This window comes from Apaloderma vittatum, unplaced genomic scaffold (assembly GCF_000703405.1).
Source record: "Apaloderma vittatum isolate BGI_N311 unplaced genomic scaffold, ASM70340v1 scaffold2802, whole genome shotgun sequence".
NCBI classification, from domain to species: domain Eukaryota; kingdom Metazoa; phylum Chordata; class Aves; order Trogoniformes; family Trogonidae; genus Apaloderma; species Apaloderma vittatum.
This window is the reverse complement of record NW_009704003.1, coordinates 38,078-53,697: the sequence shown is the minus strand read 5'-3', so window position 1 is coordinate 53,697 and position 15,620 is coordinate 38,078. Positions and strand designations below refer to the sequence as shown.

General features: G+C 46.0%; 1 protein-coding gene across 1 annotated transcript in view; it reads right to left on the bottom strand.

Moving 5' to 3' along the window:
* Positions 1-15,620, bottom strand: part of LOC104270477 (voltage-dependent N-type calcium channel subunit alpha-1B-like) — a gene marked incomplete at both ends in the record, with an annotated part of 115,550 nt that overhangs the window by 84,728 nt on the left and 15,202 nt on the right. Inside the window, one exon of the mRNA XM_009864860.1 lies at positions 5,154-5,257. Within this exon, the coding sequence (XP_009863162.1) occupies positions 5,154-5,257 (104 nt within the window). The remainder of the gene's footprint in view (positions 1-5,153; positions 5,258-15,620) is intronic.

Below are 15,620 nucleotides of genomic sequence, written 5' to 3'. Positions count from 1 at the left end.
CTGCTGTCTCGCCACCCTCAGCACTTCCCACCACTGCGGGAAACGGTGCCAAAAAGCACTTAGCCTTGAAATAAGCTAAATCATCTTCCTCACAGCATCCCATGATAACGTTTATCCTCTTTGCGTGGTGTAATCCAAAGCATCAAAACAGTCACAAATGTATTGTACAGAATCATCTAGCTCATTACCAGGCAAAATTAATATCCAAATCAACACCCAAGCAGTAGAAAACTCCATAATCCCACCAGCCCACGGAAGCAAGCTGCTAGCTGGGCTGAGAGGAGGAACAGCACCAGGAGCAGAAAAACAGTGTCAGAAGTCACTGCCAAGAGAGGGAACACCAAGAAGCTGAGGTGGGTATGGAGACGGGTGCCCGAGCAGAACAGCAGAGGGCTGCACCCTGCTCCGAAGAAAACAGTACAAAGTCAGGAAAAGAACGAATGTTGGCTAGGACTTCTCCAATATCAGCTAGGGGGTATTTTTTTTCCTCCTCCTGCAGAACCACGTGCAGAGTTTAATAAAATATTTATCAGGATCATCACAGGGCATTTTCTGGTCAGAATCAAAGCCAAACCCCATGATGTTCCAAGCAACAAACAACCTCGTGTTTAGCAAAAAGTGTAAGGCACGTGGGGTCAACCCTTCTTGACAGGACTCGAAGCCAGAACATTCCCATGGTGTCACCAGAGGCAGTCAATCTCTTTTGCTATAGAAAAGTGGTATTCCATATGATGGACGCCTTTATTGCTACCTAAGTCACTAAGAGTTTACAAATAATCTAGTAAGCAAAAATAACCACCCACCACAGTCAACACAACAAGGTGTTTCAAGAGAAGTGTATTATGGATACAAATTTCTCAACGTTTTCACTATTGCTGATCCACTCTGCACTGGAAAACTCACAAAATGCTACTCCAATTTCTGGGAACCAAGGTGCCCTAGCTTTCTGGAACAAGGTTAGCATGGCTAGAACAGCTTCTCACGGTTAGACAGGGAAATAAAGTCAAGGGCAGCTCTCTAGTATGAACAAAACCTGCTTCATCCTTTCGGTGGATGGATGGTTTATCAGAACTTCAGCCAGAGGTCTAATCTTTTATTGTTATTATTTTTATTTTATATTTCTCTCTTCCCTTTTTTTTGTGTCTGTATCAGGCTTGGGCAGTCACCCCAGCACACGGATGGGAAGAACATACCCTGTGTTTGCCTATCTTGCTCAAGTGGCCAGACCTCTACAGTTCACGTGCAGAAGCAAATGACCCTACCAAATGTCTCAATGTTATCGAAGGGAGAGAAATCTCTCCTCTGGATCTCCTGGCCTATAACAGCCCTGATCTTCTCTTGAATGGGCTCGAGCACTCAATGGAAGCTCCTTCAGAAGAAAATAATCTGTTTTTCTGTTCTCTTAGTTTCTACAGGGCTGTTGAGTTTTATCAGGAGGGATGAAGCACCAGAGAGGGGGAAAATAGAAAGCAGGGGCAATATACAGTGAGGAGTAGAGAGGAAAATCCCTGATGAAGGGCACAAACTCTCATTACCACTGCTCCACAGCGAAAGGGATGCTGTGCTCCTGCTGGAGAGCCCCAAAGCTTCTGTAAACAAGCTCAGGCAGATCCTGGACGTTAGGATCTGTTTCAACTGCAGTTCATTTGTGTACCTATGGCCGCTGCAGCGCTCCAGGAAAACTCTACACCCTACCATACTCACAGCTGAAGATCAGCATAGCCCATCCTTGCTTGTGATATGCAACCAGGCAAAGGGGACCTGCTACCAGTTTCCCCAGTCAGAAACCCGCCTTTAGCACCACGGTGAGCAGGTATGGCACAGCATCCACTGCAGCATGCACCTTTTGTAAAGGAGAGCCCAACATCCCTCCTATGCTGTCAGAAAGACGTTTGCAATAACTCCATGCCTTAGGGGCACTGGGGAAATCTGGATGGTCGGTGGCGCGAGCAGAGCAGAGCTTTCCTGGCAGCCTGGTCCCCAGCGCTTCCCTCAGAGAGGGGAAGGGAACAGAAGGCAGAGCATGTCATTTGGGGAGGGTATTTAAATATTAACGGGTTACAAGAGCACTGACAGTGCTTTGATCAGCATGCATGAGGAGGACACGCTGTACAGCAGGCAGTCTCTCATTTAATCTAAATTACGGAGTCAACGTGCTTTTAATTATGTCTTTAGCCAAGTACTCAGAGGTTTCTGTCATAGCAGTTGTGGCCCAAGATTGTGGGTTATTTTTACACTGAATTTTTACCAACATTTTCAGTGTTTCACATCTCCCTGTCACTTACCTGCCTTTGCTTTTATTATAATTCCAGAAGAATCAGCAGAGGGGAAAGGTTGTTTGCTCTTCATTTTAAAACAGGTATCATCTCTTCTGCAGCATTTGCAATGCAAATGCTTCCACATTTTGCTAGCAGGTGACACTCAGGATCCTAACCGGGTCAATCTACCTACACCACTCAGACAGATAAATCCAAGAGCTAAGCCCGCTCATATTAGGTATCTGCCCAGTGATCACATGGGTTCACAAACAGCTACAGAACGGCAGAACATTCCACTAAGAGTTATGGCAAAACTCTGTATAATCTAGTGTCAGTAGGAAGCTCAATAACTTGTCGTCATTTCAGATTATTTATATTGCCATAACCTCTGACAGCGTCTGCATACCTGCTTCAGAAATTTGTAGCTTCCTTATTGCCCACTGAGGAAAACAAATACGTGAGAGGAAATAGCCTAAAACTAACAACAAGGAAAACTATTCAGGTAAAAGCTTTTTCTGGGGCTTTCCAAGGTGTGGACAGTGGCAGGCTGAAGCTTAACCCTTTAATGCGATGATGTGTATGACAAAGTGTTGGAAAGTAAAATACAACCTGATCAATGCTCTTTCTGTGAAAAGGGACAGCACTGAAGAACACATGCAAGCCTAGGAAGCCAGTGACCTAAGCTCAGTTTTGCAGTTGTTTCTCCAGGGCACTACATCCCTGCTTTCCACCCCTCTCTAACATGTGGGGAAGGAGAACGGGGCACTGCATCCCCTCAGATACAGCAAGGATAAAGGCTATGAGGTGCACAGATCATGGAAGTAAGAGGCAGGTGAGTGACTGCAGAGTTAACCTTGTTCATGGGCTATTTGTGGAACCTCTAGCCCTAAACCAACATTTTTTGTTCTTTCATTGAAACAGGAATGTGGGATATTGCCAAGAGTCTTCCTTGCAGGAGCCACAAGCCTACACTGGGACATGGCACGATGTCCTTGAAGGAAACTGTACCTTAGGCAAGCCAACACGCATTTACCAATGACTCTTTCTCCATGCAGAAACCCATGCAAAGAATATCCTCCACCAGAGATTTTTTTGAGGTTTTTTTCCTACAGAGGGTCTTTTCATATTTCTGATGTTTTCTCATCTCTAGCCCATTCGGATATAGCCAGCTGCCTTCACTGCTCAACAGCTGCAAGCCCCCAGCAACTTGCTGAGCAGTGTGGTCAGGACCTCTGTTATGATATTTATTCTTTTCAGACTCTTCCCAGGAATTATTCCAGCCAAGCATGTCAAATCACTATGCAAAATTCAATTTTAAAGCTTCCCTTTGTGAAGAAGATATTATCAGCCTTACCGCTAACAAAGGGAAGCCTGATTCACAGGGCTGCATTTTTCATAGAAGATACACTTTTACATAATATTCATATTTTGCCCCAAGCAACGAGAGGCTTTCAGGAGAGCCAGACAGAGGTCTCCAGATTTTCGTCAACAGACACCTTTGAATCCAGCACAAAAGAACAGGAGCCTGCAGGCTCCCAAGGTTTGTATGAAATCACCAGGATCATTTCAGCCGTCGTGGGCTGACCCTGCTGCGGAGCGAGGAAGATGAACCACCTCATGAACCACGCTCAGCCCTGGCTCTGGCCTTCGCTTAAATCATACATCAGGCAAGCACGGTCACGAAGCTCCGTTGCAAAGCCTGTGGCACAACAGGACTTTATGGAAGGGCTTTGATCAGTTATCGATCAGGACCGTTACCGAAGGAACAGCAGAAGCGCAGGACACAGCCTGCCCCAGGACCCACTCCCACGGCAGCACGTCTCCCAGTCCTCAGATGAAACAGCTCCGCTGCCTCCCTGCTCCAGCAGATGCTTTGAGAATAGGACTCTTCATAAAATAATAAAATTGAGCATGAGTCTGTTCTTTGGAAAACATTTTTCCTTCTCTAGTAACGTAGGGAGAAAGAAAAGGTGCAGCGCTGAAGGGCTTTTACCACTCGGCAGCATTAACTCTTTTCTCTCTTCACATGCTGCCAAAAAACAGAAATAAATCCACATCTTTATAGATTTATACAGTCTAGATCCCCTGGATGGGCTAATAAGAAACTGTGCAAAACGAGATGCCAAACCATTAAGAGGAGTCAGGTTGTTAATTCCAGATCAGATTTCCACAGACGCTGTGGACGCTTCAGTTAGGCTTCAAACCTGGCAGTTAGATCTCTGCAATGGCCCAGACCCAAACCTCATAGGCAATAAAACACCAAATCCTTGGCTGATCCCCGCGGTTCGAACATCAAGAGACCCATGTGTCCCCATTGGCTTACATTGGCATTGGGTTAAGCAACTAGAGATATAATAATAAAACAAAAACCCAACCCCAAATCAACACATCAACATCAAAAAAAAAAAACAAAAAAGCCCAAACAACTAAGCAAAACTCTGACATCTTTTAACTACTATTTTTGTCTGAGCTTTCCCTTTCTCCAGGCTGCACAGTTACCCCACAAACACACTACGAACACCTCGATGCCCAGCCCCAGCGCTGAAGTGTTTATTCTGGCATCAGTGGGTTCCTCACGGGTTTTCTACATGGCACAGAACTAAGTGTTGGCTGTACAGGCCCAAGCCAGAACAATTATAGGGAGCTCACTTAATTCTCAGGTCTGGACTGAGAATCATCTCAATTAATGTTTTTTCCCCCATTCTATTGCTCTACGGTTTTATAGAAACACCCCACTGCAAGGAAAGGACAGGGTAGGAAATGTGTGAAGGGATACAACGTACAGCGTGATGTATCATGTCAATCTTCTCCAGCTACATCATCCCAGAGTACCAAAATCAGCACGTCTTCTCCTTTTCATAACCAGGTGGAGACAGACAAGCCTTAGTGTCTTACCCTGACAAGACGCCCAGCACCAAGTTGAGCATGAAGAAAGAGCCAATAATGATGAGAGGGATGAAGTAAAGCCAGTTCCAGGTATTTCCTGCAGCATCATTTGTCTGGAAATGAAGAAAAAGGGAGAGAGAAAAATATTAATTCACTTCAGAAACTAAATACCACACCGAAACTGAGGGGCGGAGGGTAGGGGAGACTCCCCTCAGATTCCCATCGGGCTGCCCACCACTGATGTGTCGCTTGGTTCGCTTACGTTCCTGTTGTGGTTTGACCCTGGCTGGCAGTCAGGTACCCAGACCAACCCAATACAGTTCCCCAGCTGAAACAGCAGCAAAAGAACTGAAGAACCGAGCTGATTGTCCCACCGTCCACATCACGACGTCAGCTCCGAGCAAGAAGACTCATCCCACCACTCCAGGCTGACCCCGCTTTGAAGTGACCTACCTCCTCGCAGGCTTTTCTCCACCAGCCTCCTCCCTCAATCTGACCTCCCCATGTGCTGAGCATCGGTGCTGTGTTTACAGTGGAGCTGAGACACCCAACAACAAGAGGGAACCGCAGCCTCTCGTTAATCTGTGCTGCAATTAAGGCAGAGCATGGCACCCTGCCCAGAATCTGTGCACACACACAGAGCGGGAGAAGACAAGAAGTCGCCAAGAAAACGAGGCATCTTCAGAGCGATTGCGATCGTGCTTCTGCTTACTCAGCTTAATCTTTGGGCTTCTGTCATCAAAACCCGAGCGAGGCTCCCTGAGTAAGCAGCAGTCGAGATTAAAGGGAGGGAAGGGTGGTTTAGCTTATGACAAAGTTTCTGCATTCATCAGCCACAAGGGAGCTCTTCAAGGAACTGCTGAAAAGTAAAATGCCACATGGCCATTTACTGAGCCCTAGTGCAGAGAAAAATGCAGATTCTTCTCTTGTGAGTGAAGAATGCAGCAATCTGAGAATCTGAGGTTGGGAGTAAGGGAGGGGAAAAGGAAAGCAAACAGAAAGGAAAAGACCCGAAGACATTATTCTCCTCCTTCCTCCTGCAGAGGCTAAAGAATACCACGAGCACAGAGCTCACCCTACATGCCCAGCCGCAGAGGCTGACAGAAGCGTTCTCAAACATCAGCTGGCAGAAATTGCATTAATTCTAACTGACGTTAGTGTCTCTTTACTATCTGTGGTGCTTTTTGGCCGCTATTCTCCACCATATCTGCAAGCATAATTTTGATTGCAGAGGGGTTCACAGAAAGAAGTGCTTTAAATGGTTGGCTTTTGGTTTCAGCCAGACATGCACTTGATGCCACCTCAAAACGTCTCTGCATAACTAGGAGCCACCCAATAAAAAAGCAACTGGGTGGCTGATGTCGTAGCAATTCTTTCAGGTAATAACATTTATAGCACTGAAGCAAATAAATACCTTCTGAGATATTTTTAATATGGTGCATATCTGCACTAACACTTTCTTGAGGAACATAGTCTGGATCGAACACATGACAAGCATTTCTCCAAATAGCAAACATCTTCAGAAATATCTATGTCAGTTGATCAGTGATTCACCCGACAGGAACAAGGACTAACTAACCTCACCACAAGACACCCCTGCTAAAGGCAAAACCAGCGTGTGACAGAGAAATGAATCCAAAGAGAAAAAAGGCTGGGGGAAAAAGTGCAGAAAGACAAGGAAAACTCTGTGCAGCCTAATCTCTCAGAACATTTTTTCAATGCCTTTTGCAACACCTGTCTTCCCACTCCAGTAGTGCCACTTCTCTGTTCACCGTTTTGTCTTTCCATTCCTCTCTTTCTCTGCTTTTAGCTATTTTTCCTTTCCCCATTCTCCTGCACCACATCTCTGCTGATGGGTTTAGAGGAAAAAAAGGACAATTCTTCTCCAACCCATGGGGAATGTGCCTGACACAGCCCCACCATGTTCTCCTGCCTTGAGCAGAGCAACTCATGGTTTTGTATTTACAATCGTAGAACTGTTTCGGATGGAAAAGACCTTTATGATCCTCAAGTCCATGAGTCAACCCAGCAACACCAGGTTCACCAATAAACCACGTCCCTGAGCACCTCATGTACATGTTTTTAAATACCTCCAGGGATGGTGACTCCACCAGGACAGTCTGTTCCAGCACTTGGCTACAGTGAAGAAGTTTTAACTAATATTCAGTGTAAACTTCCTCTGCCACAACTTGAGGCCAGTTCCTCTTGTCCTATCATTTGTAACTTGGGAGAAGAGACCTACCCCACCTCACTACAACCTCTTTACAGGTAGTTGTAGAGAGCGAGAAGGTCTCCCGATAGCCTGCTTTTCTCCAGGCTGAGTAACCTCAGTTCCCACAAGGAGTGTAATGAGGACTGAGTCTCTTTAGAGGCTGTTCTTCACTTCTCATTTCTTGACCGAGGTGGCAGCCCTCACATCTCTGGTCGGAGCAAGCACATCCCGTTCAGCGAGGCTGGGGCTTGCTATCAGGCAAGGGGGGCTGGAGAACCACCCCACAAGGAAGAGTTGGAGGACAGGAACAGATGGGAGAAGGGAAACCACATCGACATGCAAAGAGAGTGCCGCAGGTTCATCACTGCCAAATGATCGTTTAACATTTATTTATTCATCTGAAGCCCAAAATTGGCGACAGATCCACAATTCCATGCCACGATCAAAGCCCTTAAAAATGAAATGTGTCAAAATACAACTAATTAACCAGCCTCCTCTGTGCGTTTGCTAGGCTACCTTGTGCTCAGGGCAGGGCAAGGACTCACTCTGTTTGCTCTGCCTCGCGCACACAGATCCAGGACAAGCTAGAAGGCAAAACACCAGGCAAAAGGGTCAACAGAAAACCTCTTCCAAGAAAGCAGAGCCTTCACCACGGACACGCAACATCTTTCCCGGAGCTCACAAGCGTGCTTGAACTCGAGCACAGTTTGTGGCACCATCTCTGCCATGGAGAGATGTTTTAATTCATCAAACCTCTTTGCTTCCAGGAAAACAAAACTCCCCTCCTCCAGGAAAAGCCCCAGCATCCCAGGGGCACCCCTGACTGTGCAGAGCAGAGGCAGCAGCTCCCCCCAGCAGAGCCATGGGGGTTTAGGCTGTGGCCCAGCTCCAGGCTTGCTCATTAAGCAGGATGAGCCAAGAGATCAAATCGATTTTTATGTTCCAGCTAAAGCGTTTCACTGGTGTAATGCCTGGCTGGCTGTCAGTGCTACTTCATCCTAACCACAGGTTTAACCCGACGGAAGAAAGAGAAATGAAATACTTTTCACGAGGCGCCAGAATTACAGTCAGATAGAGTCAGAGCTTATGGGAGGGCTCCCTCACTGCTCAGGAGCTGAGGAACTCACAGGACAGTGACAGCCTCGGGGCTCTTCACAAGCACAGAATCACAGAATGTTTGGGCTCAGAAGGGACCTCAGAGGATCATCCAGTCCAACCCCCTGCCAGAGCAGGATCACCTACAGTAGATCACACAGGAATGCATCCAGGCAGGTTTGAAAGTCTCCAGAGCAGGAGACTCCACACCCTCTCTGGGCAGCCTGGGCCAGGGCTCTGGCACCCGCACAGGGAAAATGCTTTTTCTAATATTTTTGTGGAACCTCCTATGCTTCAGCTTGTACCCGTTGCCCCTTGTCCTGTCATTGGGCATCCCTGAGCAGAGCCTGGCTCCGTCCTCCTGACACCCACCCTTTCCATATTTATAAACATGAATGAGGTCACCCCTCAGCCTCCTCTTCTCCAAGCTAAAGAGCCCCAGCTCCCTCAGCCTTTCCTCATCAGGGAGATGTTCCACTCCCTTAAGCAGCCCCTGAACAGTGCCCACATCTCACTCCAGGGCACTCACATCAAACAGCTCCTGTCCCTTGGACGTGAGAGCACAGGACTCCCACAGGCAACGTGCTGCAAAGGGGGAAACTGAGGCACAGGAAGTCTAAGCTCCCCCAACAGTCAAAGAGAAGGGAGCATACTCCAGCAAAGCACAAGATAGTTCCCACCACTGAGCCTTTTGTGCCTGGCCCAAGACCAGAGGAAGGCCAGCATTAACACCCACTTCTGTCTGCTTCGTTCACTCCACCATCACTTCATTATGTTAACAAGATGGCAGCTGCGTCTAATTATTAATTCATTTAAAAGATATGTTTTGAAACAATCGACTTGAAAGCAGCCTACTGCTGCTGGCAACGTGCTGCAGAGACCAGAAATGCTTTTATATCATCTTTCATCTTCTTTTCTGCAGCCCTGGCCATGACCCACGTTCCCGAGGCGTGCGGGGAGACAGAGCCCTTGTGCCTGCCCTGAGACGACTTTTCTCGCGTTGCTGGACTTTTTTGCTTCTGCAAGACCAGAAGCAGCAATGGCTGCAGCCAGCCCCGCTCCAACCCATCCCCACGAAATGGTCAGCGAAGCCCTGCCTGCTCCAACACCCTTCTCCCAGTGGAGAGTTACTGGGAAAACTGTGATAGCCCCTGCAGAAAAAAGACCCAAGCAGCAGCCCCCAAGGAAGGAAAGCCTGTGCAGTTTTCTACCAAGGTTGTTTGATCACGATTTGGCATCAGTGATGAGATTTTGGTTCTGGAAGCCCAAAATAACAGAACCCACAATTAAATGAATTAAGTGAATTTTGTGCTGCAATGAACCTAAGCAAAAAATATCTTGTACTGCAATCCCTGGTTTCTGATCAAAACACCATTATTCTCTTTGCTTTTGAAGAAGGAGCCATTCTGCTGCTTACAGGAGTTTCTTCTCTCAGCCACCTTTGCAAGGAGCAGCAAACCTGAGGCGATTGCCCCCGATTCTCAGGGAAAAAATTCTGCCACCACTTTGCTCAGCACATTGTCCATCAATGAGAAAAAACAAGCAATTAATGGGCCAACACGTAATCCTTTGGAAATGTTTCCAGAGTGAGGTTCAATAAAGGAGGGATCTAATTTGACAGATATAGCCAAAGCTGAAACACCACAGACCGTTAGCTCTTTACTACATTTTTAATCAAAATGTATAGTACACCTAGTGTTTACTCACCTTAATCTAATCAATGGCAGAGCCTGACTTATTTGGGGCAATTAAAGTGTAATTTTCTCTTAGATAAGTGCTTTTGCATTGAGGAAAACTCTCAGCTGTCTTCAAGAGATGAACTCTATTTACCCTTCATCTGATTTTTCACAATCCACTCCTTGCTACCTCTGCTAATTAGCAATGCTATTTATAGTTGATTTATTTCTACCCATTCCTATTCTTAGGATTAGGTGAACACAGAAACTACAAAGAACAAACCCAAAAATATTAAACACATGTACAATGAGCACATGGACCCCTGCTTTAGCCAGCACATTTTCCCTAAGCACTAAATAACTCCTGCTGAGCTCTTCGTTAGGGACAGACCTTGCACAAGAAGGTATAAAGGCAGAAAACCCAAATTTGCTCAGAAAAGCCACTCTGAATTCAGTCTGTGGAATCAATGATGATCTACTCTATTCTCAGAAGAGTCACAGACTCAAATGACATTTAAGGCAGTTGTTTCTCAGGGATGCTACACAGTCCACATTGCCATAACATCCCAAAGTGTCGGTCTTCAAGAAAGAAAAAAGTGCTTTCAAGAGATGAGCAATGAGCTACACAGGCTTCATACAAACTTCATGGGTTCAAGTCCAACTCCAACTCACCTCTGAAGTCCCTGAATACAGAGCTGTGGTCAAGCATGAGCTCTACCTACTCTAATTAACAAATTCTCATTGCTATTTGCGCTGTATTTGCAAGCAAAATCCATGGTGGAAAGTCTCAGCCTGCGGTGCTGAAAACCCTGGAGAAAATCCAACCCAAAATCCAACCCAAAATCCAACCTGGTGCAGCATAGGCCAGATTAGAAGATCAGGCACCTGGTTTCCCCCCTTAAAAAGATAATCTTAAACTGAAAATCTAGCAGGACATGGAATAATTTCAGCATATTTCAGGTTCTATTTTAAAGAAAGATGACCACAAAAGGGGAACTAGAGGGATTTGTGTAAACTTATTAAAATATTGCAACATTCAGATTTAAGCCCAGAGGTCTAGGAGATAATGAAGGGACCTCAGCCTCCCATCAATAAATTACTGGAAAGAGCCAAGGAGTACAGTGTCTTCCTCACTTCCCTGAGCAAGTCATAACTTGACATCTCACTCGGTAGAGCTGTGAGATATTTTTTAGTCTATTCCATTTATTCAGCTACCAAAGAGGTATTAAAACTTATTACTTTTCAGAAATATTATTTTTTTTCTCCTTGTTTTCCTTTCTTTGTTCCCCCCACCTCTCTTTGGATAAACTGAAAACAGAAGAAGGAAAAAACCTGAAACAAATAAAAGTTTTAAAAGCTGTTGTCTTTTAAGTCTTCTATAGCCTTTTTTGCACAGAAACACCACCGAGCCCTGCACCGAGGTGGTCTCTATTGCTACCCCAAAGGTGAAAACGGGATGGGTCACAGCCAGGTGACAGGAGTCCCATTTCTCAAGTCCTGACCCAACATACTGCCTTATACGAGATGCCGGAATCTGCAGAAAAGTTTTATTATTTCTTTTCTTTTTTTTCCCCCACCCTAGTTCCAGTTTAAATACAACCTTGGCACTAAGTCAGTCCAATAACTTTGGTTACTGACTTTCAGCTGTTACAGGCCATTTGCAGAGAGCATCTGGTGCTCAGCTCTGCAGGGACACGACAGCCGGGGATGGGGGAGTGCTGGCCACTGACCCTTCCGAGCAAGATTAAATTGGCAGAGAGGGGCATTTCTGATGGATGCCCAGGGGTTGTACCGCCCGCAGGAGGGGCATGGCAGAGCTCCCGCCTGGCGTGCTCATCTGTGCGAAGGATAAAACTCAAATGGGTTGGGTAACGAAACAAGCGGCCAGCCTAAATCCCACTCGCACAAGTCCTACCCACAGCGAGGCAGGGCTGGGTTGGGGCTCAAATATCCCACTTGAGCATCCCTCCACCTGGGATGGGTGGGCTCAGGGCATTCAGGTGCCCTTTGATGGAAAGGGAGTGAATTAAATTGGAAGAGTGCCAGTGCAGCAAGCTGCAGGGAAATTTGGAGTCACTGCTTCTCGTGACTTTTATTTGCTTATGTGTGCTTGGAGGAAAACTCCTTAGCTGGAGGTTTCCATGGGATGGACAAGATCTCAGCAAGCCCAAAGGTTTACATGAGGTCTAGCTAACATCTTGCGATTGAAGGATCTCCTGATCTCCTCCTAGAACAGGATATAATTGGGTCTCCTGTCCCAAGTGGGTTTTGGACACCAGGAAAATTTTCATGGCAGAGGATGTGTTTCCCAGGGGCCCTTTGGGATGGCATAGCTGTTGTCTTGACGGCCAGCAGTTGTAAGAACAGCGTACAGAGAGCCCGCTGGCCTCTGCACTCCCTTTCACATCAAACATCGGCCAAAGGCAACCAAGTCCTGGGTTTAAGCTTGGTCAGACTGAACTCTGGCACTTTTACACTCAAACTAATGTTTCTGAGAAGATCCTCTCTCTTTAAGGAAGGTTTCTGCATTATTCCCCTCTTCCTTTTTACCTTCAGGATGAAGGTCAGTCCACTTGACTGCTGTAATAACAATCCACCTTGTCCAAATCCTTCAGTTACTCCAGAGATCTATCCATAACTCCTGATTCCCAAGTGGGCATAGGATCAAAAATACCGGAAATTTTTTTGAGTCTCGTGACACTAAAATCAGTGACAATTTGAAAAAAAAGACAACCCCTCTGCCCCAAAACGGGAAGACACTTGAATCCAGCCCAACATTTGCTGTTCAGAGGAGAAGAACACGGAGATGTTTGCTACCGGGATCAAAACAAAATCCAGAATATTTCACATCCGGCAGACAAAGCACCCCTTTTTTGATGATGGTGGAAGGTGCGCAAGAGTCTGTCCAGGGCAGGAGAAGATCATCCTTCAAAAAAAGGATACAATACAAATGAAAGGGAAAATACATCCATACACCTAGATAATTAGTCCCTTGTTTTTAGGATTCAAATTTTTCTAGCTTTTCTTTCCAATGACAAGAAAGTCCCAAATAAGGGAGGGAAGGGAACTATAACTCTTGATTATGTAAATCCAGGAGCAGGACGTTCGGAGGAAAGCGTCCAAATGTATAAGATCAACTCAAATACCAGAAGACTCTTGGTAGAATCCTGGAAACTGGCAGCAGTTTAATTTTGCTACAATGCTGCTAGCCGTGTATGAACATGTTTTAACTATAGGCGTTGCATGCAGTAATAATGCTAATTCATCCAAGTTTAAATAGAAGTAAATCCTTCCCTTTGTTTCTCCCCTTCTCCAGCCTTACAGAGCTGAGGAGACTGAAAAAGCAAAAACGCTGATGTTTTATGCCTTGATCCGAAGGCTTATGGCACCAATAAATCGATACATAAATATGCTAACAGGATTTCTTAAAAAATTCATTCTTTCCCTGGCTAGCGTGGACTCACTCAGTTGCTTTATTCATGAGTGTGACTGCCTGGCACCGAGAAAGCTCTCTCACTGTTAAAAATTACAGGCTGACCAAGGGACTCCACCTATTTTATTTTTTTAAAAATCTTCTTTTACAATCCCTCCTCCCCTTCCTTTTATTTTTAAACAGCTGTGGACTTTTAATTATGAATGCAAACTTGGTGTAGGCAATTCCTGTTGGAAACAGGCAAGGCACATTTGCAGCAAGGAAGGTCAGACCTGTGGTGAGGGACTCAGGAGAAATCACTATGTGTGATGTACCTTCTGCAAGGTCGCACGGCAAGTTAAAGGCACAATGAGGAACAGAGACCGGAAAGATGAAAGGTGTAACCAGAGGCACCCAAATGCATCTCACGGGCTACCTGCAACCCCAAATCCTTTTGTTTGGATAGAGGTCTTCAGCTGTGACCATGAACCAAGGCACTGGTGACCACCGTGCTCAGCCCACAGCTGAGCTACCAGTGCAGCCGCACCAAGCCAGACCCGCTTATCTCAGTGCCCTCAGAAGCAACATCTGACAAAGAGCAAACCTCCCCTACCTGCTTTCCATACTCATCATAAAGCAAAACCTCTACGAAGACTAAATTATTCAAATAGTTACACCTAAATGTGACTCAGTCTGAACTGGCAGCCAATTTCTCCAGCGAAACTCCAAGGTACCCCACGATCCAAACCAGCACCGCAGGTGCCTCCCATAGTCACCTTCACCTTTCTCTGAGGATGCAACCAAATTCTGTTTCCTGCAAAGGGCTGAGAGCTCTGCCAGCTCCCCACACAAGGTTGGCCCAGAGGCTGTTGGGGTTGGGTTGTGCAGAGCTGGAGGAAGGGTTGGTTCCTGGAAAAAGAGGTGGCACTGTTTTTAAGTTCTAATATCTTGGAAAGCAAGAATGCTTTGTGTGTCATTCATTGCTGGAGAAGACTTGTGTAAGTCAACTTCGAATAAATTCAGTGTTCTCTTGCTGTTTTTCTCCTTATACTGCAGAGCCAACCAACAAGGCTCTGGGTATCTGCTCTCTTCCACTGAGGAGCCAAAGCCATCCCCAAACGTATTCCTAAAGTCATAAGGAGGGAGAAACACACACACTTGTGTATACCCACAGACACGTATATTTGGTGCTCTGTTCCGTTTGGCTGCTCATGTACACGTGATATTTAGATAAGGATGCATTCAGACCAAAACATAGGTTTAGCTGGTCTAGGGAGCAGATGCAGAGTAAACTTTTCCTCCCATGCAGCAGCCCCTGTGGCCCACAGCCCCTGCGTCAGCGAGACAGAGTTGGTCGCATGCGCCGATTCCCAGAACACTGAAACAAATCCAATACTCTATTTTCCGACTTTGAACATAGGAAACTGTGGGTCGATGCCCAAAATCATTGTAGATAGTGGCACTCCTAAGAATAATGGGCGAGCTTCCTCATCATTTTAAATGCAGATCTAGATTCAGCCTGATTTTCCCCCTGAACACCTCTGCCAAAAATTACCTCCAGCAGTACAGTTATTTTCTAGTTAATTATAAGAAGATATTCTTGTAGATACATCTACAGCTCACAGAAATGGCTGGAGGCGAGAGCTCAGAGCATAGCAAAGCCCCCAAGTCCCACAGTCCTTTGTCAATGCAAACCCTACTTCTCGGGACAGATCTGTAAAGCTTTCTTATCACTACCATTTTCCCATTTCAGACAAAACCAAACCAAAACCACTTGGTCATGATCTCTCCATCTAAAGATGTTCCACAAGGTTTTATGAAGACATTTGAAATAGAAAAGGACTGTCTGCCACAGCACAGCAAAAGCCAATACACCAGTACAGAGCAACCCACTTTGTTCCTCCCCTGAACCCAAGGGAAAGACTTTCTCCCAGAGTCCACGCACATCCAGCCTCTTCTGTCAAAGAACCCAGCCACGGGTATTCTGGGTTGGCGTAGGAAACCACAAGAGCAAATAAAGTCTTCACTTTTGGCTCTCCTGAAAGTGTTCTGTCGTTCTCTTCCACTCCAGCCACAGATGC